Genomic DNA, 25,460 nt, shown 5'->3' with positions numbered 1-25,460 from the left:
CTAGAAGGACAAACAATCTCGATTCTAAATTGAAACGAACGCAGCATTTCAGGGACTGGATGAGGAGCTTACGGTTTTTTACAGGTAGATTTTAATATTTAAGTAACTTTGGAAAATACTTAATAAAATGAAATTTTGTTATAATTACCCAAGTAGATGTAATCTCACTTTTAAATTGTTTAAATTGTTTCTGAGCTACATATATTTATATTTCCATCTGGTGATTTGACCATGTATAAGGTGTTCATTCCACAAACCCTTAATCCTGAACAGTGATTTGTGGGACCTAGAAGTATGGAAGAGAAGTCAATAAGTTGTTTGCCTTCCATGACAACAGTTTTTTAAAAAAGAAAAGAAAAGAAAAAAGAAAAAAATCATCAATCAATGCCCATCAAAAACCTCTAACTGAAGGGATGTGGGTGAGAAATTTGAAAAATTATTTTCTGGAGTTATTTTACTGTAAAAATATTGTCACACAGTATTTCAATATAAAACCTTAATTTCTAAGTTTATGTCATGCTATTTAATTTTAACTTAATTTATTAAGTTTTTTGTGGAGCAAATACATAGGGTACAAAATAATATTTTAATTAATAACATTTTTTACTTTAATTTTCTTTTAAAGTTTGCAAATAAGGCATTAAATTCTAAAAGGAAGTAGCCATAATTGTAAAAGGTATCTGCTATAAAATAAGCTAAAAGCAAATATTTCATTGAGCCTCTGGAAAAAAAAATAGACTACATTTCCTGGTAACAATAAACTTGAATTGCATCAACATAAGAACTAATAATATAAAGTGAGACGTTAATAGATTTCTCATATTAAAAGCACACATGTTAGTTTCCTTTTCAGGAAAGATGATTTTAAAAAATAAACTACACTTGGTTTCAGGTCTAATTAAATTCAGAGTATTTTCATTATCAAAGTCCATGCTCAAATGGAATTTGTTCTTTTTTTTAAGTTTGGTTTTATTGCTGATTTATAGACTATTGAAATTATCTATTTTTTATTGTTTTTTTAGAGACAGGGTCTCCCTCTGTTGCCCAGGCTGGAGTGCAGTGGTACAATTATTGCTCACTGTAGCCTCCAACTCTTGTACTCAAGTAATCCTCCCGCCTTGGCCTCCCAAAGCACTGGGATTATAGGTATGAGCTACTGTGTTCGAACCTCAAACTCTTCATTTAAAATAGACTTTCATATTGTGTTGAAGTTCACATGTAAGAATCTTAAGATTAGTTTTATTTTTGATTGTGAAACTATCCAGACTTCTAAAATTTATAAATCCTTTAATAATTTCAAAATTAATTTTGAATAACTAGTTTTCATAATCAAATAATTTTGGAAATAATGCCTTAGTTCCTTTCCTTCTCAAAGCTTACTTTGTCAAATATTGACAGCAAAAAAGAAAAACACTGAAAGATTTTCTGAAGATAAATTAATTCATGGTGATAGATCTCCTATATTGTCATGCGATTTTTTACTTTGGAAGAAAGGACAACTTTATCAATTAGTCATAATTTCGCTAGAATATTACTAATCAAAAATAAAAGGCAGCAGTTATCTAATACATTTGTAGATTATAAGTAAATTTAACTTGACACTGTTGTTTATCAACCATGTAGTATTTAGCAGAAGTCCATTTTAATTGCATTATTCCTAGAAACGGTAACTTCAGATTGAGTATGTTGGTTTGCCTATGACTGAGTAGACTTTTGTTTCTTTTGAACATGTTAACTTCATTTCATTTAAATTTTAAAAACAATTTGTAGGTGTGGTTGATTTATAGCATATTGGCTTAACAATGCATATTTCCTTTAGAGAGTACATAATAAATATTTATTGAGAGAATGAAAGAATGAGAGATAACTGTTTGTTCTTTGTTATCTGACAAGACTAATATTCCTTTGAAAATGTGTTGTAGTGAAATCATTTTAGTTTAAGAGCATTTTTCAACAACTGCTTTATTCTTCATATGGCAGTGATATAATTTAAATATCCCATAATATCATTGTTGTGTTCAAAATAGTTTCATAGCAGGTATTTCTTTGTTTCATTTTCTTGAGGCACGGTAATTATTGAGTAAAAGTAATTTACTATGTAGCTCATAGTACCACATATTGTATTCTTAGGCCTCTCATTCTCTTGTTCCACTTAAAGTGTGTCTCAAGCCTTCAGATTCTCTAACTCTCTTTGTGCTCCCTCCAAGCTGCTGTCATGACCAACCACTTCACAGAAAAATGAGAATTTATGACTTTCCCACAGTTTCCATCCCATTCCCCATTCTCACATGCATGACTCTTGTATAATCTTAATATTTCTATACTGAGATATGATATAACGAGATTCTAGCCTTATGATATAACGAGATAACTAACATCTAGCCAGGCACTGGGCTAAGAGCTTTACAAACATAATCTCATCTAATTTTCACAACATCTCTTTGAGGCGTGTACTATTACAATCTGCATTTACAGATGATGACACTGGCGCTAGGGAAAGTTATTGAGAGGGTGGTTTATATCTATGGAGTTAAATCTCATCTCTGCCATTTATTAACTAAGTGACCTTTGGCAAGTAATTTTGCCTTGCTGAGTCTTTCTCTCCTCATTGATGATATTGGGGATAATAGCATTTGCAAAATATCGATGATAAAGGGAATCAATTTAAATGAGACAATGTAGAATATGAGATAATGTTCAAAGTTTAATTACATCATTTCTACAGACTACATTCCATCTTTGATTCTTTGGTTATCCCAATGCTGGCAATTCTACTTCCTACTACATCTCTCATATTGTGATACTGTTTCCATTCCCACAGCCATTTATAAATTATCCCCCTATCTTAAGTGTCTTTTCTAATTTGGCTTCCACATTGAGGCCAGAATTATGACTCCCTATTACCTTCAGGAAAAAAAAATCTTTAGTAAAGCATATAAGATTTGTCACAATCTTTACGAAGTCTGCTTCTTTAGCTTATCTTTCATCTCTTGCCACTCTGATCCATGCCTCCTTACACCTCATTGTAAAGCTTCTGAGCATAGTGTTCCCTCTGTCTTGAATATTTCCTATCTCTCTCCCATTTTTATCTAACTAGGACCTTCTTAATCTTCCTTCAAGAATCATCTCAAAATCATCTTCTCTATGAAACTTTCCTGTTTCCTTTATTTCCTGTCCCCACCTCAACACATAATTCAGAGTCAGCCACAGGTTTTAATATTTGACTCCTTGACGTTCTCTTACTTGTTCATTTGTGTGTTCCCATCTCTTGGAACTTAGAATATAAAAACAATAACAAGAAGCAATTAGAGTTTATTAAACTAGTGCAAAATAATACCTATGAATAGATTAATTATTGTAAGTTGTCCATTCCTATAGCATCTCTGCTGTTGAGCTTTCAACATCAATTAACTAATCAGGAACTGAACAAAATAAATGCCACACCGGGACCTTATTTAATTAAGTTAGAAACAAATTCTTTGTTTATAGCAAAAGAAAATGTAGATCTTTCACACTACAAATATTTAAATAAGAACTACACTTAACTTACTGTGTATCTTTGTGTTGGCACGTCATTGTTCTCATTGACGTTGTTTCCAGTATGTGGAGCTTATGGCTGAAAAAGCCAACACATTAACATCTCATTTTACCATTCTTTGTAAACATAGTCATGGGCTTCTTTGAATCGTTGCTTGGATGCACAGTTTGTTGTGTTTTAACTTTGTAACCTTGAACCACAGTTTTGAAATTACCATAAACATCTTCCTTACCACGTTGCCTACATTTGCGCTTACTAAGTTCTCACCCCTTTTGACTTCTATACCATGTAACACCATGATATGACACCATGATCTAGAAATGTCTTTCTCTATTGGTTTCCATGAGATCATGCCTTGATTGTCTTCTCAGTCTGTAAAAGTCAGCTTTAAAAATTCCAAATTCTTAATTGTATCATTTCATTCTCTACCATCAAACCTCTGCCCATTTCCATCTATAGACAGTCCCTCTTCTCTTTCATTCACACCCATGACACTGGTTCTCTATGAATGACTTTCAAGTCTGTACAGCCTATGCTACCCATTTATCTGCACTCCATTTATAGTCCTTATGAGACATAACCCACAGATATCCTTTACCAATTCAAATTCAATCATGAAATATTGAATTTATGAATTTTTCTTCTAAACCATTTTCCTGGAATTTTAAATTTCCAGTGATTACCATTATTCTTTTATTTTCCCATCCTACATGAATCTTTCTGATTGTCTTTGATTCTTTTCCACAGTAAAGCATATTAAAGCTTAATGCAAGCTCTCTTTTTTTTCTAATTATCTTCTGTAATTGGCCTTTTCTGACCAGTGGGCATTTTGTTTGGCCCTCACCACCCTATTTTCTTTTCTTCATCCTGGGTACATGGTTGCTTTCAACTGGAGCTGAGTATTGCTGTGGGACCAAGTCTGTGCTGGTGGACTCTAAACAGAAGAGAAGTGTACAACTTCAACCTCACTTGCTTAAAAGATGCCTGCCTGAGTTTACTCATCCCCTTCCCTTTCTGTTAGGTATAAAAGATGGCACCTGGAGCCAATTTGGAAGCCACATGTTGAACAGGCCAGAGTTAGCTCCAAGTTTCTAACATGATTTTCTAGAAGTGAACCAATCACCTACTTTGAACTGAGATAAATAAAAGTTTATTTCTATATTTGGGTCCTTTGATAAAGTACTGCAGCTTGACCCTGCCTAACATGCTAATTATTACCACATCAACACTCAAGTCCATGCCTTCAACATTTCACATCAGAGTTACTACAGAGCTTTCTGGTTCATTAGTATCCATTCTCTTTCTTGTTCACAGACAGGGGCCAAGACCTTGTGCCTATCTTCTCGTTCAGGCTGTGAGAGAGCTTTTCACATGTGGTAGTAAATGGAATTGGAACCAAAAATGTAGATTTATAGCATCTTTGAAATAAACTGAAATAAAAATCATGCAGTCTTTCCAACTGAGTGTTCCATCAAAACATGCCAGGCATTAGAGGAATTAAAGAATAAGACAATAGGATGGAAAGTAGAAAAACCAAATGACAGCAAGAGAATTCAAAGCATAGGTAGAAGATATAACCTGTAGTGACTCCTTAAACTGAGAAGAACACTGGGAGATTTTACGAGGAAGATGGTTTATGATGAAGTAGGGAAGGTAGTACATAGACTAATGTAGACATCTCTTTTTTTTCCACTTTTCAAAGGATCCTTCAGTTCAATAAATAAATTGCTTTCTGCCTAATTAGGGACAGACAAATAGCTTTAAAATAATCTTATTAAATCCGCTTCTATCATGTCAATCATGCGCTACATATATTAAAACATTGTAAACTACAGTATGTTTAAAATTATAGTGCTAGTTAGAATTAAAACAGTGAGAAGAGAAAAGAGAAAATCTGGGAACACACTCAAGATTAGATTTGAAACTTTCATCTCTGCTAACCAGCACCAAAAACCAATGGAGTAGGTATTGATTTTTCCATGAAAGTTTTAGGAAAATTGACTACCTGGAAAATAAGTTTTAATGAAAGCTACTTTAGTTTTTTTATATACGGCATACCAAACTAAATTATAGATTAAGTAATTTAATTCATCTATCTATTCATGCATTCAACAAATATATATCAAGTACCTGCTGTGTGCTAAACCTGGAGGTTACAATGGTATATAAGACATACTCTCGCCACTTAAATACCCCTGACTCTCTGTGGGGAAGAAGACAGGTCAATGATAAATTTGAGAGGCAACAAATTGGGTTAAGAGAAAGATCCCCAAACCAACACCTCAGTGAGGAGCTAATATTATTCTGAGAAAGGGGAAGGGCATGCAGAAGTGAGGAAAACTTTCCAGCCAAGGGAACAAGGTATATTAAGACTGGAAATGTTCCTGGCTATCTAATGGTTAGGATTAAAATAAAAATTTAAAAACACAGTAAGATGGAAAACAAAATATCTTATACTTTTTGAAACTGCAAGAAATTCAGTAAGGCTGCTTGACTTGTTATACAAATGTCTTCTTACTCCTGATTGCCTAGTCAAAGCATTGCAGATATATATTTATTATTTTAAGTACAGATACTCTCTAGTAAAAAGAAAATGCAGGCAAGGTACAGTTTCAAGATACCTTCAATATATCCTTTCATTTAGAGATGGAAGTATGTTATACTGATAATTGATTTGAGAAGAAAAATGTGCAAATAAAGAACATAAGTAGGGAGAAATATTTAAAGTTGTTGTGTAGAATGTTTAAAAAGTTATGGTTGTCTTTTCAGAATCATCAGTATCTTGGAAGAAAAAGAATGTTAAGAAATAACAAAACAATAATTATTAAGTACTTTCTTAATCTCATTAATGGAGCTTTCTTGGTAAGAATCTTCATAATTATATAGTAAAGAAAATGTAATCTATTGTATAGGCAATTACAAAAAAATAAGCATTGATTTTCTTATTTTAGGTTCTTGGACTTTTATTCATGGGATTTGGTGCATGGCTTTTATTAGATAGAAATAATTTTTTAACAGCTTTTGGTATGTATCTATTTTTGTTTTTCTCTCAGTGAAATAGACATTCAATTTTTAACAGTTGTGTACACAATTTATTCAGCAGGTGGCAGTATTTCTCTGTAATTTATTAAGTGTCCAGCATTCCTTCTGAAAGTCTTCATCAGTTGTAGAGATTTTTTAAAGGATACAAAATTACAGCTAGGTAGAAGAAAAAAGTTCTAGTGTTCTATGCTACTGTAGGATGACTGTAGTTAACAATAATGTATTACATAGTCACAAATAGCTAGAAGAATATTGAATATTCCCAACACACAAAAATGATACATATTTGAGATGACCGGACATGCTAATTACTCTGATCTGATCACTATATATAGTATGTATCAAAACAACACCCATGAATATGTACAATTATTAGTTGTCACTTTAAAAAGAAAATTTAAAAATGCAATTTTAACCATGTAACTTTCCTATTAAAAGCTTATGTGACTCCCCATTGCCACTATTTACTCGTACAGCAAATATTACTAAGCATCTTCTCTGTGTCAGTCATTGCCCTAAGAGCTGAGGATATGGTAGTGAGCAAACAAAATAAAGTTCCTATCCACATGGAGCTTTATTTCAGTGAAGAAGACTGAAAAACAAAGTGCCTATAATGTCATCCCTGCAAACATTTTTAGTCTCATCTGACTCAAACTGTAAGTGCCAACAAAGCTGAGTTTCTTACACACCCTTTGCTGCTGGATGTCTCAGAAATGCTCCACCATTCCAACCTGGTTATTTACAATGACCAATAAAGCCTATGCTCAGATGTTACCTTTACCAGCAGCCTTGCCCAAACCTCCTAACCTTCTCCCCCAACTGGTTTAGGTGCCTCTGTTCCCAGTAGTATGCCGGCAAACGTTTAACAACCAGTTCTGGAATAGAGAATATTGATTTATGACATCTGCCCATTTCCATGGTTTAAACAGTTCCTCAATGGCCAATTTCAAGGTGTCAAAGTGAATTCAGTTGGTTTGCAGATTTCCTGAAAATATCACAATTGGCTTTTATTAGCCAGTACAAGCTCACTCCAGCACACCACTGCCTACACTGTTCTCCCATAACACCTCCCACATGTTTAATTTATTTATCTGTCCTTCTTTTTTAAAACAATTATTTGTTGAGCATTTATTGCTCTGCTGTTTGTGCCATAGCATCAAGCATTCAACAGTCAGCCTGTTGACTGGATAAATATATATAATCTCTAGCACTGAGGGCTCACAGTCTAGATGGGGAAAAATAAAATATAGTTTGAAAGGGATCATATTAGCAATAAATTCAGGGTGTATACATCTAACTCACACATATTAAGTTCTAAAGATTTTTGATGAATGAATGAATACATGAATGTTTGAATATACATTGGACATAGAAGAAATCTTAGAAAAAAATTATTCTATCATAGAAGACAAGGAGGATAAGGGTAAAGCGATCTTCTGAAATTTAAGAAATTCTCTTCATGTCAGAAAAGGAAGAAAGGTTGTTTCTAAAAGTAAGAGCTGGTACATGAGGTCAAAAATTGAGAGACAGAGAGAGACAGAGAATCCTAGTGGTTTGGCAACAGCTGCTCAGAAAAACTTTTGATTGCTGCAATTATTCTTAAATAGAAAATAAATAAAATACCACTTCATATAAAATACCACTTCATAATAAGTAATTTTGTACTTTTCACAGATGAAAATAATCACTTCATAGTATCTATTTCTAAAATTTTGATTGGAATGGGATCTTCTACTGTTCTTTTTTGTCTATTGGGTTATATAGGAATTCACAACGAAATCAGATGGCTCCTAATTGTGGTACGTATTTCATGTCAATAGTTTGAATTTTTGTCTTAGATTTTTAAGTATCTAAGTTACACAAATGAATACTGATTTATATTACCATGGCACTGCAGTAGAATATGTCCTTAGAGTAATTCAAATGAAGCACACCCTCCTCCCTCCAACAAAGTCACTTTTCCAGACAGGATTTTCTTAGTGCGTTTTCTATGAATTGAATCTGTACCTCAGCACATTTGGACATTTAATTTTCAACACAGAGTCAATAGGACTCTCCATCTCCTAGGGGGAACTACAATTCACCAAACTTAAGAATCTGAAGGCTAGAATTAGAATAAAGTGTATTCAAGTCAATGAGGAATGTAGCTTACCAGGGAAAAAGAAACATGATCTATAGTCAGCACATTTTTCTCTTTGTGGGCATGGCACGCGGAAAGGTAACTTATGTATGTATGTATTTTTTTATAATTTCAACTTCTATTGTATATTCAGGGTACATGTGCAAGTTTGTTACATGGGTATATTGCACGATGCTGAGGTTTGGAATTCGATTGATCCTGTCACCCAGCCAATGAGTGAGCATAGCACCCAGCAGTTACTTTTCAACCTTTGCCCCACTCTTTTCCTCCCCTCTTTAATAATAGTGTCTACCGTTGCCATGAAAGGTAACTTATAATTGAGATCACAAATTGTTATTTTTAAAAGAGAACTATAATTACTGAAAGAGGCAGACTCTAGCATCTGGTTGCCCACTGTTTCTCTCGAGGCTTGTAACGTGAAAAGGCAAATTATATTCCAGAGTACTGACTTGGACATGAGCCAATTACCATACATGTGGCAGTTATGGATCACAATTCACATACTCAGATGAAATATAGCCTTTACATTTTTCTCTAAATCAAATTGATTTTAATTGCAGCCAAGCAGATAGGAAGTTCAGCTGCTGTCATTTTGTCCCTTACCAGGAAGAATGCAGAGATACTCAGCTTTTATGGAGCACTGAAAGTCTGGGTGGTCACCCTGGACACTAGTTATCAGTCTATGCCAGTTACCACAAACACACTCACTTTCCCAGCTCACATGGTCCCTTCAGGTCTACTCACTCTGCTCTTTGAATGGCCATGAGTGGCAAAGGTAGGGCTGCTATTCATCCAGTATTTACCCGTACAGGCATATCAGTGAAACCCTTTTGTGAAATATTGGTAAATAACCAGTACCTCAGTTCCATTCCTTCAGTCTTCCTTCCCTGAGGCAGTCAGACCTCCCCAGTGACACAGCAATTAGGAGGTACACCTGACATAGGAATCAGTTGCTTCCTATTAATAGTAATTTCTACTACTATTTGAATATTACCCTGGCACAGGCATTTTAGGTATGGACCCTGATTTCCTTCTGGGGTTTTACCACCTTACCAGGGCAGTGCCAGGATTCCAAGGACTATGCTCTGTTGCTCTGGAAACCCACAGACTTCCAGATTCCACCTCAAAATCTTTTTAGTCTAAGAAGAGACTTTACTCTTTCTTCTTATTCTCCTCCAAGGCCAACCCTCTCTTCTCAAATCTTATCTTTCTCTCTTTCCAGGATCCTTAGCATAATTTTCTCACTGAGCTTCAGATTTTGGATATAAAAACCAGAACAGAAATGGCTTGCAAGAAAACCTTGATTTTTTTCTTCTTGTCACAAATTTCCATATAGGCAAAGGAAATGCAGAGTCTACTACTTATACAATGTAGTGGGCAGGGGATAGGAAATGAAGGGGGAAAGTAGAGGGAGTAAAACAAACATTTCCTAAGTTTCTGCCTCATATAATTCAAGCATTAATGGCATCTGAATGAGAAAGCCTGATAGACACCATCATAAGGATATACATGAACATAGGATCTGACAGATTAGGGCCTGGAACCAAGATACTACCATTCCTTTTAGACATTCCATGGAAAGGTATTGCTAATTTGGCCATTGTGACACTTTTGCTATTCTCCTCTGAATTTACCAATATTTTTCTGATGAATATATCTTTCTCTGAACCAAATTAATTCACACAGTCAACTTATGGGCAAATATTATAGGCCTAAAAGCTATTCCATGTCTTGGGCCAGGTGCGGTGGCTCACGCCTGTAATCCCAGCACTTTGGGAGGCCAAGGCAGGCAGATCACGAGGTCAAGAGATCAAGACCATCCTGGCCAACATGGGGAAACCCCATCTCTACTAAAAATACAAAAAATTAGCTGGGCATGATGGCAGGTGCCTGTAATCCCAGCTACTTGGAAGGCTGAGGCAGGAGAATCGCTTGAACCCGGGAGGCGGAGGTTGCAGTGAGCCAAGATCACACCATTGCACTCCAGCCTGGTCAAGAAGAGTGAAACTCCATCCCCCACCTCCCCCCACCAACAAAAAAAGCTATTCCATGTCTTAAAGGTGATTTAACATACTCCTACTCTAATCTAAGATACCCAGTAACTTTAAAAATTGTTTCATATGCCGGGTGTGGTGGCTCACGCCTGTAATCCCAACCATTTGGGAGGCCAAGGTGGGCAGATCACCTGAGACCAGCCAGTAGTTGGAGACCAGCCTGGCCACCATGGTGAAACCCCATCTCTATTAAAAATACAAAAATCAGCCTGGTGTGGTGGTGGGCACCGGTAATCCCAGCTACTAGGGAGGCTGAGGAACGAGAATCGCTTGAACCTGGGAGGCGAAGGTTGCAGAGAGCTGAGATGGCGCCACTGCACTCCAGCCTGGGCCACAGAGCGAGACTCCATTTAAAAAAAAAAAAAGGTTTCATATAATTTTTCCTGCCTCTACCAATCCCTTATTAGTATAAGATTAAGTGAGATATTGCATGTAGAAGTTAAAAATCTAAACATCTAAATAGAGGTAAAGATTACATTTTTGTCTCAGAATTTTTTTTTCTCTGAAACTAGGAAACATAACTTATCTCAAGAAGAAAATTTTGGTCTGATATTTTAAAGTATTAGATGTATAAAATATGTGTAATTAAATAATTTTTATCTCTGAGGGTCAAGTAAAAAGTAAATAAATAATACAGTAAATCATTAGTACTTATATTTTGCCTAGTAAATATTCAGACCTCTTACTTTTAAAATTATTATGAATTCTAAATCTTTTTTTTTTTTTTTTTTTGAGGTGGAGTCTCGCTCTGTCACTAGGCTGGAGTGCAGTGGCACGATCTCGGCTCACTGCAACCTCCACCTCCCGGATTCAAGCGATTCTCCTGCCTCAGATTCCGAAGTAGCTGGAATTACAGGTGCGAGCCACCATGGCTGGCTAATTTTTGTATTTTTAGTAGAGAGGGATTTCACCATGTGGGCCAGGCTGGTCTTGAACTCCTGATCTAAAGTGATCTGCCCATCTTGGCCTCCCAACGTGCTGGGATTAACAGCTGTGAGCCACTGTGCCCAGCCAAATTCTAAATCTTATATATTAATATGTGCTGTGTAAAAGTTGCAGTTACCAGCAGGAAATCACTTTTGTCAGATCCAGAAAAAATAGAGCCAGGAAAGCCTAAAGGAGAGGAGGCCCATGCTTACGTGTCTGAAATAAATACTGTTTCTAAGGACTTTCTGAAAACTCCCAGCTAGAGACTGTCTTCAGTCATCTCCTGCTTTTATAAGGTTTATGGCTAGATATTCCTTAGGACTGCAGTAATTCAGATAAGATGTTCTTGGAAGAGCACTTGACCAGTCATGGCATCTCTACCAGTGAACTGGCAACAACTCTGGCTTTGAATCTTTAGAACCAATAAACTCTGTTTCTAAGTAGTTTATGTAAATCTCGCCCATTTTGCTACTAAATGCTTCTCGCTACCCTCTCCTCACAGAATGAACTGGTAGTTTACCATTTCATGCAATCTGGACTATAATCTTTATTTCTTATTCTTGAATAACTCAACATATTTAGAGATAATTTTCTTTTGTGCCTTTTTCTTAGGTTGACAACAGCTATGATGAAGAAGACTAAATTGGCCATTTTTTTTAAAAAAATTAAATAGTCTAATAAATGTAAAAATTATTTTATTTGGTTTGGATACAAGTATTTTCAGTTTTCAGGAAATAGCCCAAGTATACTTAAAGAATTAAGTTTATTATTGCAGTTGCTTTTGTTATACGTTCTACTTGCTGCATAAGTTTAAATAGTACATCAGAAATTTAGTGAGTCTTTAGTTTTAGCAAAATAATGTGAGGTGAAGATAATTAAATTCACCCTATAATAGCTTTAGAACTGAATTAAGATGGCATCATCGACAACTCTATTGGACCAAGGTGCTCATTAATTAGTATCACTTCTTTCTCTCTTGCTCTTATCCAAATGTTCATTTGTTTTTTACTTTGCCTTGCTATTTCACTAATTTCATTCATATTTGTGAAGGCAGGAAGCCTCAGCAATACCCATATATACTTTATGGTTACATATTTCCAATGGTGTGTGTTTTCCCATTATTTGAGCATACAAAACATATATTAGTAGCATAGTCATCATCTCTATTTTTCTTTTGTTTTAGTATGCAGTATTGATAACATGGACCTTTGCTGTTCAGGTTGTACTTTCAGCATTCATCATCACAAAGAAAGAGGAGGTATGGAAAGTAAATCCTTTTCAATACATCCTGTTATTTGAAGTTTAAAGGAAATTGGATACCTTAGAGTATTGAGACCATTGATCCTATATTAAAAGCCAAAGGTAAATTTCTTTAGGGGAAAATAATATTTAACAAAAGTACTAGAGTATAGGAAGGGGCCAGGAGTCACATTGAAAAGGGTAGATAGGGGAACTTGCCTTTAACTCTGTTTGCATATGATTAGAAAGTAGCTTTAAATATCAAACAGTATTGAGGAAGAGGAGGTGGTACTGAGATTTAGGAGTTCAAATTTTTACCTTCTCCTCTTACCAATTCTGACTACCACTACTGACCCAATCACTGTATTATGTTTTTGCAAAGAAACAAATTTAGACTCTAACTAATTTGAAATTTAGCAATTTCACTTAAACAAGACATACTGAATAATTCCTATATTTTCCACAGGTAGAGTGATGAGTGATTAATTAGAGCAAGATTTAGGTTTATCAAATTTAGTTCAAAAAAGCATATAATAAGCCTGAAAAAACTTTTGATCAACAAAACTTACCTATTACAACCTACAGTTACTTTTAATCCTTTAGGACATTTCAGTATTTCAGTTCAGTCAAGGTCTGTCTTATATCACGGAAGATTAATTGTCCTATAGTAAAATGAACATTTACTTGAAGTCATACAGATATGAATATGGTTAGGGATCAACAACTTGCTTTACAGCAAGTTGTTGCTGTATCTGTAAAATACAATGTCCTTATCTGTAAAATATAATTAATACCTACCTACCTTACAGAGTTGTCATTAACTGACAATTTATCAAGTTTCAGTTGTAAAGTAGCTACTCAAGAGTTCTCTTACCTCGCCTTAATTAATCTTGAAGGATCTCCTGATTAATTTATATGGTTCCTAGATTTTCTTTATATCTATCTATACTCTTCTGTAATGGCCAAAGTTCAAAAACAATCTTTTCTGTATGATAAAGAATGAAAGAACTTCATTCTTTACTGGACAGCTCATCATCCAGTGCCTACTGTTAATGGCCTGGCATTTAGAACTAAAATTACTTTTCTCCACATCTAAAATGTGTGTGTGTGTGTGTGTGCGTGTGTTTGTGTGTGTGTGAGTTTTAAAGGTATGTTAGCTGCAGCGGGTAAGTTTTGGAAAGCTGCTTTGCTGGCAAAACACCAAATCCCAATCTATCATCCTCAAACTTTTCAACCTCATTATAGAACATAAATATGACACATAAGAGCTATCAATATGTAAATATAGTTTATCAGTCACCCATATTTGCTTCAATGTTATGCACACACTCCTGTATCTCTCTATATATTAGAAATAAGAACTGATTTATAACTACCATGTGCCAGAGACTGTGATAAACACTATAGCCATTGTATTATTAATCCTCATAGCAACCCCTAAAGAAGCACTGTAAGTCCTACTTTATAGAAGAGAAAACTGAGGCTTTGAGATGAGAAATGCTTGTTAAAGTATTTCATGGCCAAATGACAGAGCCTAGACTCAAATACTCATTAGCTGACCCCAGAGCTAACAGCTTTGTTTACATCAATTTGTCTTCTGCATTCAAACTGGATTAAGTTCTTAAAAGCCTCTAAATCTTTTATGCCATTTACAGTACCTAACTCAGTGTGGAAGATAAACTAGGCCTTTCATAGATGCTTACCAAATTTGAGTAAGCATAAGGGAATTTTATTTATACATTAGTCACATAGGTTACATAGGAAAGTACTTATGTATGAAATTGTCATTTATATGCACTCTGGATCTCCCAAATAATGTTTTAGAAACAAAACGAGGCCATAAGTTTCACCCCCCACACACTGCCAACAGCACTATATATCTTATTTATTCTAAATAAAAATGAACAGAGTATAAAGTAGATCTAAAATCTCCTTTTCATTATTCTAATCTTCTTAAATGTATTAAAATACAGATATATAAGTAACTAAGTAAGATTTTAGCTTACATGCCTTTTATAATTACTGTGATATTCCCACCAGTTACTTAGTTTTTATTGTCAAAGACAGCATAATTCAGTAAAAATCCTTAAGACTAGTATTCAAATGATTATATTTAAAAGTCTCAGCTCCTTGTAAACAAAAGTAAATAATTAAATTCTCTGAGTGTCTGTATTCCATTCATAAAACAGTAATAATATCTATTCTTCCTACCTTTTGGTATTATTGAGGACCAAATTAGTAATTTGTTATAAAAAATTATATAAATTTGTAAATGCTTAAGTTACTATGACAATCGTTCTACTTTTGCATTACCTAGATTTTTGAAATTGCAGAGTTTTGTTTATCCCCATCCAAATCTGATCATTTTTGTGTTAGTATTGGAGAGAAAAAGTTATATCTCATTCATCACAAGGCTCTTGGCTGAGATCCCTATAACAAAAGACAAACTAACAAATGAAAAGCATAACAAATTTACTTAACCAAAAAATAAAGACTCAAAGATCCAAGGAAATCTATTTTTGTGGACAGTCATGTGAAAGTGTGATTGGAGGACAAAAGCATATAATCTAATGGTAATAAACTAGGGGAAATTTAGCAAGGCCTGTCTGTTCAGATGCTTCTTGGCTTCTGCATATAGGACAGGACCCCTCTGGAATGAGGATCTGATGCTATACCTTCAGGGGAAATGGGTCAGAGAATTCTATTATGACCTGCCTCATGGGAGAAAGGCAGGAGAAGGTCAGAAAGTGACCTTCCTGCTTCTGCAGTTTTCTCAATTTCCTTGAGCTTAAAATACTCAGCATACCAAGGTGCTATATTTTGGAGCTGTTGTATTCTGAGCCCTGATAGTACTATGAAAGGATAATATTTAAAATTTAAAAATCATAATTTTTGTAGAAATATACAGTAGATTTCAAAAGTCAATTATTTTATTTAACATCTTAATTAATGAGGGAACCAGTATGATAGAAAACTAATTCAAAGGAGAATCCAAAGAAGACATTTATATAGGCCATCACTTAATAGACGCAAAACAGGCTTGGAGAGAGAAGGAATTAAATATACCTTCACCGAGAAAAATGTACATTTGTCTGACCAAGTATAACTTGCATAACTATAGTTTTCTACAAATTCTAAAGTTGTAAAAGAAATTATAAACCATGAAAAGTACAGTACAAACCCCCACAGAATCAAGGAATGTTGAAGTTTGCCAGAAAAAGCCTAGTGTCCATTGAAAAGACACTCAACAAACTTTTTTGGCTTATATAAAATACTTTTACAGTTTTTTTCCTGAGAGTATGAGAAGAAATTTCCCTGAGGAATCGCCACACTGACTTCCACAATGGTTGAACTAGTTTACAGTCCCACCAACAGTGTAAAAGTGTTCCTATTTCTCCACATCCTCTCCAGCACCTGTTGTTTCCTGACTTTTTAATGATTGCCATTCTAACTGGTGTGAGATGATATCTCATAGTGGTTTTGATTTGCATTTCTCTGATGGCCAGTGATGATGAGCATTTTTTCATGTGTTTTTTGGCTGCATAAATGTCTTCTTTTGAGAAGTGTGTTCATGTCCTTCGCCCACTTTTTGATGGGGTTGTTTGTTTTTTTCTTGTAAATTTGTTTGAGTTCATTGTAGATTCTGTATATTAGCCCTTTGTCAGATGAGTAGGTTGCGAAAATTTTCTCCCATGTTGTAGGTTGCCTGTTCACTCTGATGGTAGTTTCTTTTGCTGTGCAGAAGCTCTTTAGTTTAATTAGATCCCATTTGTCAATTTTGGCTTTTGTTGCCATTGCTTTTGGTGTTTTGGACATGAAGTCCTTGCCCACGCCTATGTCCTGAATGGTAATGCCTAGGTTTTCTTCTAGGGTTTTTATGGTTTTAGGTCTAATGTTTAAATCTTTAATCCATCTTGAATTGATTTTTGTATAAGGTGTAAGGAAGGGATCCAGTTTCAGCTTTCTACATATGGCTAGCCAGTTTTCCCAGCACCATTTATTAAATAGGGAATCCTTTCCCCATTGCTTGTGGGACTGTAAACTAGTTCAACCATTGTGGAAGTCAGTGTGGCGATTCCTCAGGGATCTAGAACTAGAAATACCATTTGACCCAGCCATCCCATTACTGGGTATATACCCAAATGACTATAAATCATGCTGCTATAAAGACACATGCACACGTATGTTTACTGCGGCATTATTCACAATAGCAAAGACTTGGAACCAACCCAAATGTCCAACAATGATAGACTGGATTAAGAAAATGTGGCACATATACACCATGGAATACTATGCAGCCATAAAAAATGATGAGTTCATGTCCTTTGTAGGGACATGGATGAAACTGGAAACCATCATTCTCAGTAAACTATCGCAAGAACAAAAAACCAAACACCGCATATTCTCACTCATAGGTGGGAATTGAACAATGAGATCACATGGACACAGGAAGGGGAATATCACACTCTGGGGACTGTGGTGGGGAGGGGGGAGGGGGGAGGGATAGCATTGGTAGATATACCTAATGCTAGATGATGAGTTAGTGGGTACAGCGCACCAGCATGGCCCATGTATACATATGTAACTAACCTGCACAATGTGCACATGTACCCTAAAACTTAAAGTATAATTAAAAAAAAAAGTTAAAAAAAAAAAGAAAGAAATTTCCCTTAGATATGCATGAGAATGGCACATTACTTCTTAATTGTAAAATGAGCCTAATATATTCTTCCTATAGATTATGAATTGAAAAACCATATGATTTGATATCCACTGAAAGTGTTAAAAAGTTATTTTAAAAAGAAATAAACAGAAAACAGAAAAATAATATTGAATATTCTTTTCATGATGGTACTCTTGAGGAACCATCAATTTCTATGAAATTTTTATGGATACATTCCTATGAAATTTTCATTTTTAATACAATTTTCTACAGGTTCAGCAACTATGGCATGACAAAATTGATTTTGTCATTTCTGAGTATGGATCTAAAGATAAGCCTGAAGATATAACCAAGTGGACTATTCTGAATGCCTTACAGAAAACAGTAAGATGAAATTAACTAAAAAATTAGATGTCAGTGTTGACCACTGTGGGACAGAAGAGAGAATAGGTCAGGGCAGGGGATGGAGCAGAGGAATGAGAGTTTGTTGTATTTCTTTCAAACAAACTGGGCAAAAAGGGCATTCTCCACACTTACAAATCTTGATTTATATCCTCCTTTTGTAACTCCTATCTTCTTTTCTGTGTTAATGGATGTGCATTTTAACTTAGTTTCACCTGGAAAAGTGCTGCTGGTCTTTTGCCAAGTGGGATAGTCTATCCTGCTGCACCTGATGGGAGATAAGTTTAAGCAGTAGTCTCTGCTGGCAGCATTGTGGTTACCATTTGAGTCTGAATACCAGGATTGCTGTGCAATAGCTTTGTGGTTCTGGACAAGTAACCCTCTTAAACTCCAAGTTCCACATTCGTAAAGTGGGCATACTAACCTCTACCTCTGGTTGGCAGGAATAAATGAAGTAATATATAGATATTCTATATATTATAGAAAGGCTATATATAGAAAGGCTTGGATCCAGGGCATAAATGCAACTAACACTTTTTAGCTAATTTTTAAAGATTATTATTTCACAGTGCAGATTTTTCCAGACAGGTGCAGTGGAAGGGTAAGAGAAAGGTATTGTCGGCTAAATGGTTTACAGAAATAGATCAGCACCTGGAATATAGTAAGTGCCCAATTAAAAAAATACCAAACATTTACATAGTCCCAGACTTTTTTGTAAGTGCTTTGCATATATTAGCTAATTCAGTCCTCCCAACCCTATAACATAGGAACTGTTATCCTCATTTTATAGATGAAAAACTGAGAAATTTAGTAATTTAATGATGATTGTGCAGCTAATAAGTGGCAGAGCCAAGATTCAAACCCACACAATCTGGCACTAGATTCTGTACTTTTTACTGCTATATTATATGCCTCACATAAAAAAATAGGTTTTATTTATAGTACATATGATAACGGAAATACATTTTAAGAGAATTGAAATGTAATTACCAATACTTTTACTCATTGTCTTTTTCTCTTATGTATGTGATCCGTACATGTGTTGTATTTTCAAACTGCATTACAACTTACAGCAGAGAAGTGAACCTTCCTATGGGCAGAAAATGATGAGGAAACAATTCTGTCTATCATATCACTACTATTAGTGAAATTCCAGCTTTCAATTCCTAGCCATTAATATAACTGAGATAATATATGTAGGTTTGTTTGTTTAAACTAACTTTCAGTAACCTAACTCTCAATCAATATTTTAGTCGTCAGCATTTCCTAGAATTGTCGTAGATTGTTGGTATATATTGTAAACATAGGCAGTACTAATGTTATCATTTTCCATAAAAGTTTAGAAAACAATTACTTCACCTTTCTCTTATTTCCTAAGTGACAAATATGTAAACAGATTCTTTCATATCCTCCTAACTCTGCTTGATAAGATTCCAGAATCAGCACTACAAATGAGACATTTCTTAAAAGTTGGATCATTTTATGACTATTTTTATTATCTTCTTTTGGTTCTTTATGGTAATTTTCACACAACACAAAATTGAAAGTTAACGTCTCACATTAATCCTAGAAAAGTAGATATTACCCTGCATCTCTTTTTAGGTATACCAAACAGTTATGACTGCATATTCTTTAAATACAAAGAGAACTGCTACAGTTGGGAGCAAGATATGGCTCCAGTGATTGTTTTATATTATGGTCCTAAGCATCATTTATACATAAGCATATCAAGTATATCTTCTATCCTGGATAAAATTCAGATGTAATAATTCTATCCAACCACAAGCCACTAATGTGAGCAGAGATCTTTATCTATGGCTGACAACAATAATAGCAGAAACAAAGTAATGAATTAAACAAACACAGATATACTTATTTAATTCATTACATGTTCATGGGGAAAAATTAATGAGTTATCTTCATCACAAAAACCACTTCAATATTAATCTCATATAATTAACTGCATTTTGAACATTTTATGGTAAAATTCATATAAGCTTTTTCCTAGTTACAGTGTTGTGGCCAACATAATTACACAGACTGGATAAAGAATAAGAACAAAGAAAATTCAGGACAGGTGCCATGTTCTTGCACAAAGTCAACTTTAAGAAAATGGTTTTGTGATGAGCCACTGAATGCAACTTACCTTGAGGTAAAGGTAAATCTAGGCTTCTCCAAGTATTTATAGTATTTTGTTTGTTTATTTTGCAAGTCAATTTAGAATTCTGAGCAAATTTTTATATAAAAATAATGTTGTTGACGGTGGCTACATTCTTAATCCACTTCCCTAAGTTGAACACGTAATTAGGTAAATTGTAGTGTCATTTCCAGTGTATAATACGTAAAGTAAATAAATTTCCTGGGAGTATATGATTTATGTATTCTTGGAACTTGGGATATCATCAGTCTTTCTCCCCAGCCTTCCTTGAGAAGTCCTGCAGAAAGAGGAGGCACTTCTGTCAAAGCCTTGGTGCATAAGATTGGAAAGGGAGCTAAAACACCAGGAGTAAAAGAATAGGAAAAACTAAAGGGAGTGGACCCCAGCAATGATGAATGTGGTGTTCAAGTAAGTGTAGCAGAAGCAAGAGTAAAGGGTTGTCTGGAGCAACTGCGATTTACAGGTGTGGGATACTGATAACTAGATTTTTTCATCCTAAGAACTGCTAATACTTTGTATAGTTTACATATTAAGCTTATTCTAATCTTAAGATGTATTGTTTCAATTGCATAATTAATTCATAAATAAATGGAACATTACTTTTTTTAAAAAAAAAGCATCTACTCTTTGGGAAATAACCATTTTACGTGGTGATATATACAGTAGTTGCCCCTATCTGCAGTTTCACATTGTGAGAGTTCAACCATTGAAAATATTAAGTGGAAAATTCCAGAAATAAACAATTCATAAGTTTTAAATTGCACACTGTTCTGGGTAGTATGATGAAATCTTGTGTCTTCCTGCCCTGTTCCCTCCTGGGACATGAGTCATCCCTTTGTCCAGTGTATTCATGATGCAGATGCTACCCACCCTTAGTCACTTAGTAGTCATCTTCATTGTAAGATCGACTGTTGAGGTATCACAGTGCCTGTGTTCAAGAACCCTTAATTTACTTAATGATAACCCCAAAGTGTAAGAATAGTGATGCTGGCATATTGTTATAATTGTTCTATTTTATTATTAGTTATTGTTTTAATCTTTTGTTGTGCCTAATTTATAAATTAAACTCTATTATATATATGTTTCTATAGGAAAACATGTAATATATTTAGGGTTTGATACTGTCTGTGTTTTCAGGCCTCCACTGGGGGTATTGCTGGTGGGTAAGTGGGGAAACTACTGTATCCTGATGAATTACAATAGTCTGCAGAAGAGAAAATCTCTTCCTAAAATGTAACAAATTTCTGATTTTAATTACATGATAACATCTTAGCAATTTTAAAATTAGCAACTGAGGTGTCCTGCTGCCGTAGAAAGCTTTCTGGACTAAAAATCCAGTTCGCCAATTAGATATTGACTTACTATTTAGACTTTGGTAAATTACTAATCTCTGTTTACCTTTTATTTTTTGTAAAGATTTATGTATAAGATCATTTCCATCTCCATGTCCATCTGAATAACTTCTTTTTCTTAGGGTTGTGAAAATAAAATCAGTACATGGTATAATGTTAATGTGTTAACCTTAATCGGAATTAACTTTGGACTTTTAACTTCAGAGGTAAGCTTTTGTTCAAATGTTAAAATGAAAAATATTAAGTATAAGCTATACAGAATAGACTGCAGAGCCATCAGGTGGAGACCTAATCAGATAAGTTCATATAATAGAGCCAGGACTTTGAGGCTCTTTACATCCAAGAGTTGTATAGGTGATTCCTTAATCAGCCAGGTCGGGGGGAGCCTATTAATAACTGGTCATCCTGGAGGTAGTGATTTTATTACTATGTATAGTACCTATGTATATTTTTATCTTTCTTTCTATATATATCTATAGATAGATCTATTGATGTATAGATATCTTTATGTGTGTGTGTGTGTGTGTGTATATATATATATATATATATATATATATATATATATATATGTTCATATATTGGCAGTAAGAGCACCATGTTGGGCAGTCTGCAAGTTGCCAGACTTCTGAAATCTAGGCAGATGTTTGACTTTAGTAAGATCCACTATTCACTCATATGTTCATTCATTCAATGTATTTGGAGGGACGGGGGGCATTTACTGTGTGTCATGTACTGTACTAGATGTTGAATATACAATGAGACGCAAAATAGACACATTCCATGACCTAAAGGTGTCAACCGCAGAATTAAGTTTCAGAAGCAAGACGCTATTCTTCAGTCTCAGTGAAAACTATTAAGAATAAGTGCAGGCTATGGATTCAAAGAAACTGTGAGAGTAAATAGAGTGTTATAGTGGGGACTATGCCACTAAAACAAATACATACTGCATTTGACTTTGTATAGATCCATGAAGCCCCTGACCTAAGTTTTCATCTCTTCAATTGGTAACAATTTTAGTCTCAGAATGGTAGTAAACCAAGACATTCTTTATACACATTAATATCATTGTTTTTAAATGTTTATTGTGTTCATGCCGGAATATCTTAAGACAAAACTGCAGAGGTAATATCCATGTTCCATTTTATCTTCTGCCCTTTACAAGCCACCTTTCATTATCTATAAAAAAAAGAAGCAGTTTTGTACATTTAATGACATAGTTAGAAAGATATCGAACAACAACAACAAGAAAACCATCAGCAGTTTGTCCAGGCATGTAGCTCAGTGATAGCTAATGTAATTAAAACCTAAAGGTTTTTCCTTATTCTCCTCTGTACATGAACTTGGTAACAGGTGGGTTATTCTTGAAGACTCATTTTGCAGACTTCCTATTCACAACTGTATGTACCTTATTCTGAAATTTTCTCACCAGTTTTGATCCCTTTTCCCTTTACAATACGCATTTTGGTGACTATATATTGTTAACTTTGCAAATTACTCTTATCATTGATTAAATTTTAATCTCTTATTGTTCCCTTTTCTTCCAGGTTTTCCAAGTCTCATTAACAGTTTGTTTCTTCAAAAACATCAAGAATATAATCCATGCAGAAATGTGACCTTTGGATTTCAATTTGTTCAGAAGAAACCAGTTAATTCTTAAAAAAATCACATTATATTATTTTATTCCAAAAACGTTTTGAATTGTATTAAATAACAGATCTATTCAAATTATTAGTTATATGTAATATTGAATTACTGAATACTATAATAAAACATTCATGAAATTATATTAATTTTGTTTTTCAAAATATTAAATTCTACCGTTCAGAAGTTCACCTGAATTTAAAGGGTACTATCATATATACCAAATTCAGAAGTATCACCGTATGTTTTGAGTTTCTTTTGTAGAGAAAATACCTATATGATGTTCAGAAAATACTAATTAAGTAATCAATCATATCATGTACCTTTTATTTGCAAATCTTAAGAAAACAATACTGATTTTATAGGACATTTAAAAGAAAAATATTTTATGACACTAACATCTGTACTAAATCTTCATGACACTAACATCTGTACTAAATCATTTATCTGTCTTTCCTGATAATGTTTGCAAGTGGATAATAAACTTAAAATTAGAGGCTTGGTTATACTTTTATGGCAATAACACAATATTAAAATAACAGTGAAGTTTTAACTGTAGTAAAAATAATCCATTCTAAGTACTGAAATCCCATACCTTTTACTAGCTCATTTTTCTTCTCTTTTTCCTTAAATTGTATTAAATGCATGTGTACACAATTCTCTGAAGAATATAAAAATAACCTACCTGTCCTATTTTCCTAACAATGATTCTGTGAGAAAAATAAATTCTTTGAAAAGTAAAACGTGCTATACAGATGTGAGGTACTATTATTGTTGTCCTTAATAGCAAAAGGCTGTCTTGACCTTGAGGACATGAAGAAAAGATAGATTAACTGAAGATCCTGCATTGCTCCAACTCCTATAGAAAGCTCTCTCTCATTTACGAATTCAATCATATCTCTTTTCATCCATCTATTTAGAACATTGAAGATTTCAGAGACTTATGGACTTTTTAATGTCAGCACAAAAGAAAATACAATAACCATTTTCCTCAATGAAACCTTCTTTAGGTTTAGATATGTCAAGTAGATGTAACTTCTATTCTTTGGGAAATATTCTGTTGGGATTTAAAACTCATCTTCAAATTTCTGTTTTCTCTAAAGTATGTCACAGGATCACACTGATAGCAAAAAGCTCTCTCTTAGGAATTGAAAACCAACTATTGTTAATCAAATAACTATTATAGATCATTTGATTTTACATCAAAAAGTATATAGTAGATTGCCTATTCATAGTTAATACAGTTAATTCAAAAATTATATGCACCACTGACTGAATCAATCATCTTTATGATTCTAGGGAATATTGTTTTGAAGGAAGTTGCTTTATACCTTGGATATAATAACTACTTATTTGGCAAAATGAAATAGAGTAGATCAGAATCATGTTTCTCTTCTTAATCTTGTTTTTTTTTTTTTTAAATCTGAGATAGAACATTTGGAAAGGCCTAAAAATTAATCTGGATCAGAAGTGAAACAGTGAATTAGAACCTAGGATAACACCTAATTCTGAGTTTCCCTTCAAATGGTCATATCATTTACACAAACACATTTAACTTGCTTCAGGCTCCCCACTTTAATTATGCTTCAAAAATCAGGGTTATATTGAGATGGTACTATGTAAGTAGAATATTTTAGAATTGTTCTCGATAAGGATGTATGCATTCAGTCAACAAGCATTTATGGAGAACATATAATACCTTCACCAGTGACACTGCTAATTATTGGGATATGAAGATGAAAAGATATACAGGGCTGACTTTAGGGGCATGCAACCTGCATTTAGAAGAGGCCCATGTAAGTAGCTTTGTAAGTAGCTGGCCCTGTCCCTGTCATTAAATTTTGAGTCCCGTCATGCAGCCAGATATGAAAACAAATACATTTTATATATGTAATAATTTTTATAGACACCAAGAGAGGGAATGCCAGTTTGCCTTAGAGGTTCAGAGAGCACTTCTGAAAGAAAAGTCATTAATTCAGCAATTACTTATTCAGCAACTAGTATATGTCCAGCACTGTACCGAGTGGTAGGGAAATGGCAGTGAATCAAACAAAATAAAAAAAATTTAAAAAAACATTGCCCTCATGAAGGTTACCTTCAAGTCAGGGAAACCAAACAACAAAATATAAAGTTGACATCATGTCATGGCAGGAAGTGCTATAGAGAAAAAATGAGGAAGTAGAATAAGCAGGAGATGGGGGATTGTGGGGATTGCAGTTCTATATAGGATATACAAAAACAAACAAACAAACAAAAAAGCCTCACTGAGAAAATGACTTTTGAGTAAAGTACTGATAGAGACAA

At 34.2% G+C, this 25,460-nt stretch overlaps 1 protein-coding gene across 8 annotated transcripts; it reads left to right on the top strand.

Annotated features, from left to right (window-relative positions):
• Positions 1 to 10: 10 nt before the first annotated feature.
• Positions 11 to 23,889, top strand: TSPAN19 (tetraspanin 19). Of its 8 annotated transcripts, none has more exons than XM_054664564.2 (10): positions 25 to 84; positions 1,023 to 1,146; positions 6,308 to 6,400; positions 6,490 to 6,562; positions 8,255 to 8,379; positions 12,885 to 12,959; positions 17,877 to 17,987; positions 20,014 to 20,157; positions 21,638 to 21,721; positions 23,060 to 23,889. In XM_054664564.2, exons 3-10 carry the CDS (start codon positions 6,335 to 6,337, stop codon positions 23,126 to 23,128), a joined length of 747 nt encoding a protein of 248 aa, XP_054520539.2. In that variant the 5' UTR covers positions 25 to 84; positions 1,023 to 1,146; positions 6,308 to 6,334; the 3' UTR covers positions 23,129 to 23,889. The 8 variants fall into 8 exon arrangements, with proteins under 8 accessions (XP_016779422.3, XP_054520537.2, XP_054520539.2 ...); XM_016923932.3 differs by having other exon boundaries at positions 20,014 to 20,163; XM_016923933.3 differs by lacking the exon at positions 1,023 to 1,146 and having other exon boundaries at positions 11 to 84.
• Positions 23,890 to 25,460: the final 1,571 nt, after the last annotated feature.

This window comes from Pan troglodytes, chromosome 10, assembly GCF_028858775.2.
Source record: "Pan troglodytes isolate AG18354 chromosome 10, NHGRI_mPanTro3-v2.0_pri, whole genome shotgun sequence".
Lineage (NCBI taxonomy): Eukaryota > Metazoa > Chordata > Mammalia > Primates > Hominidae > Pan > Pan troglodytes.
The sequence above is the reverse complement of the archived record's forward strand: the minus strand, read 5'-3'. Positions and strand labels throughout refer to the sequence as shown.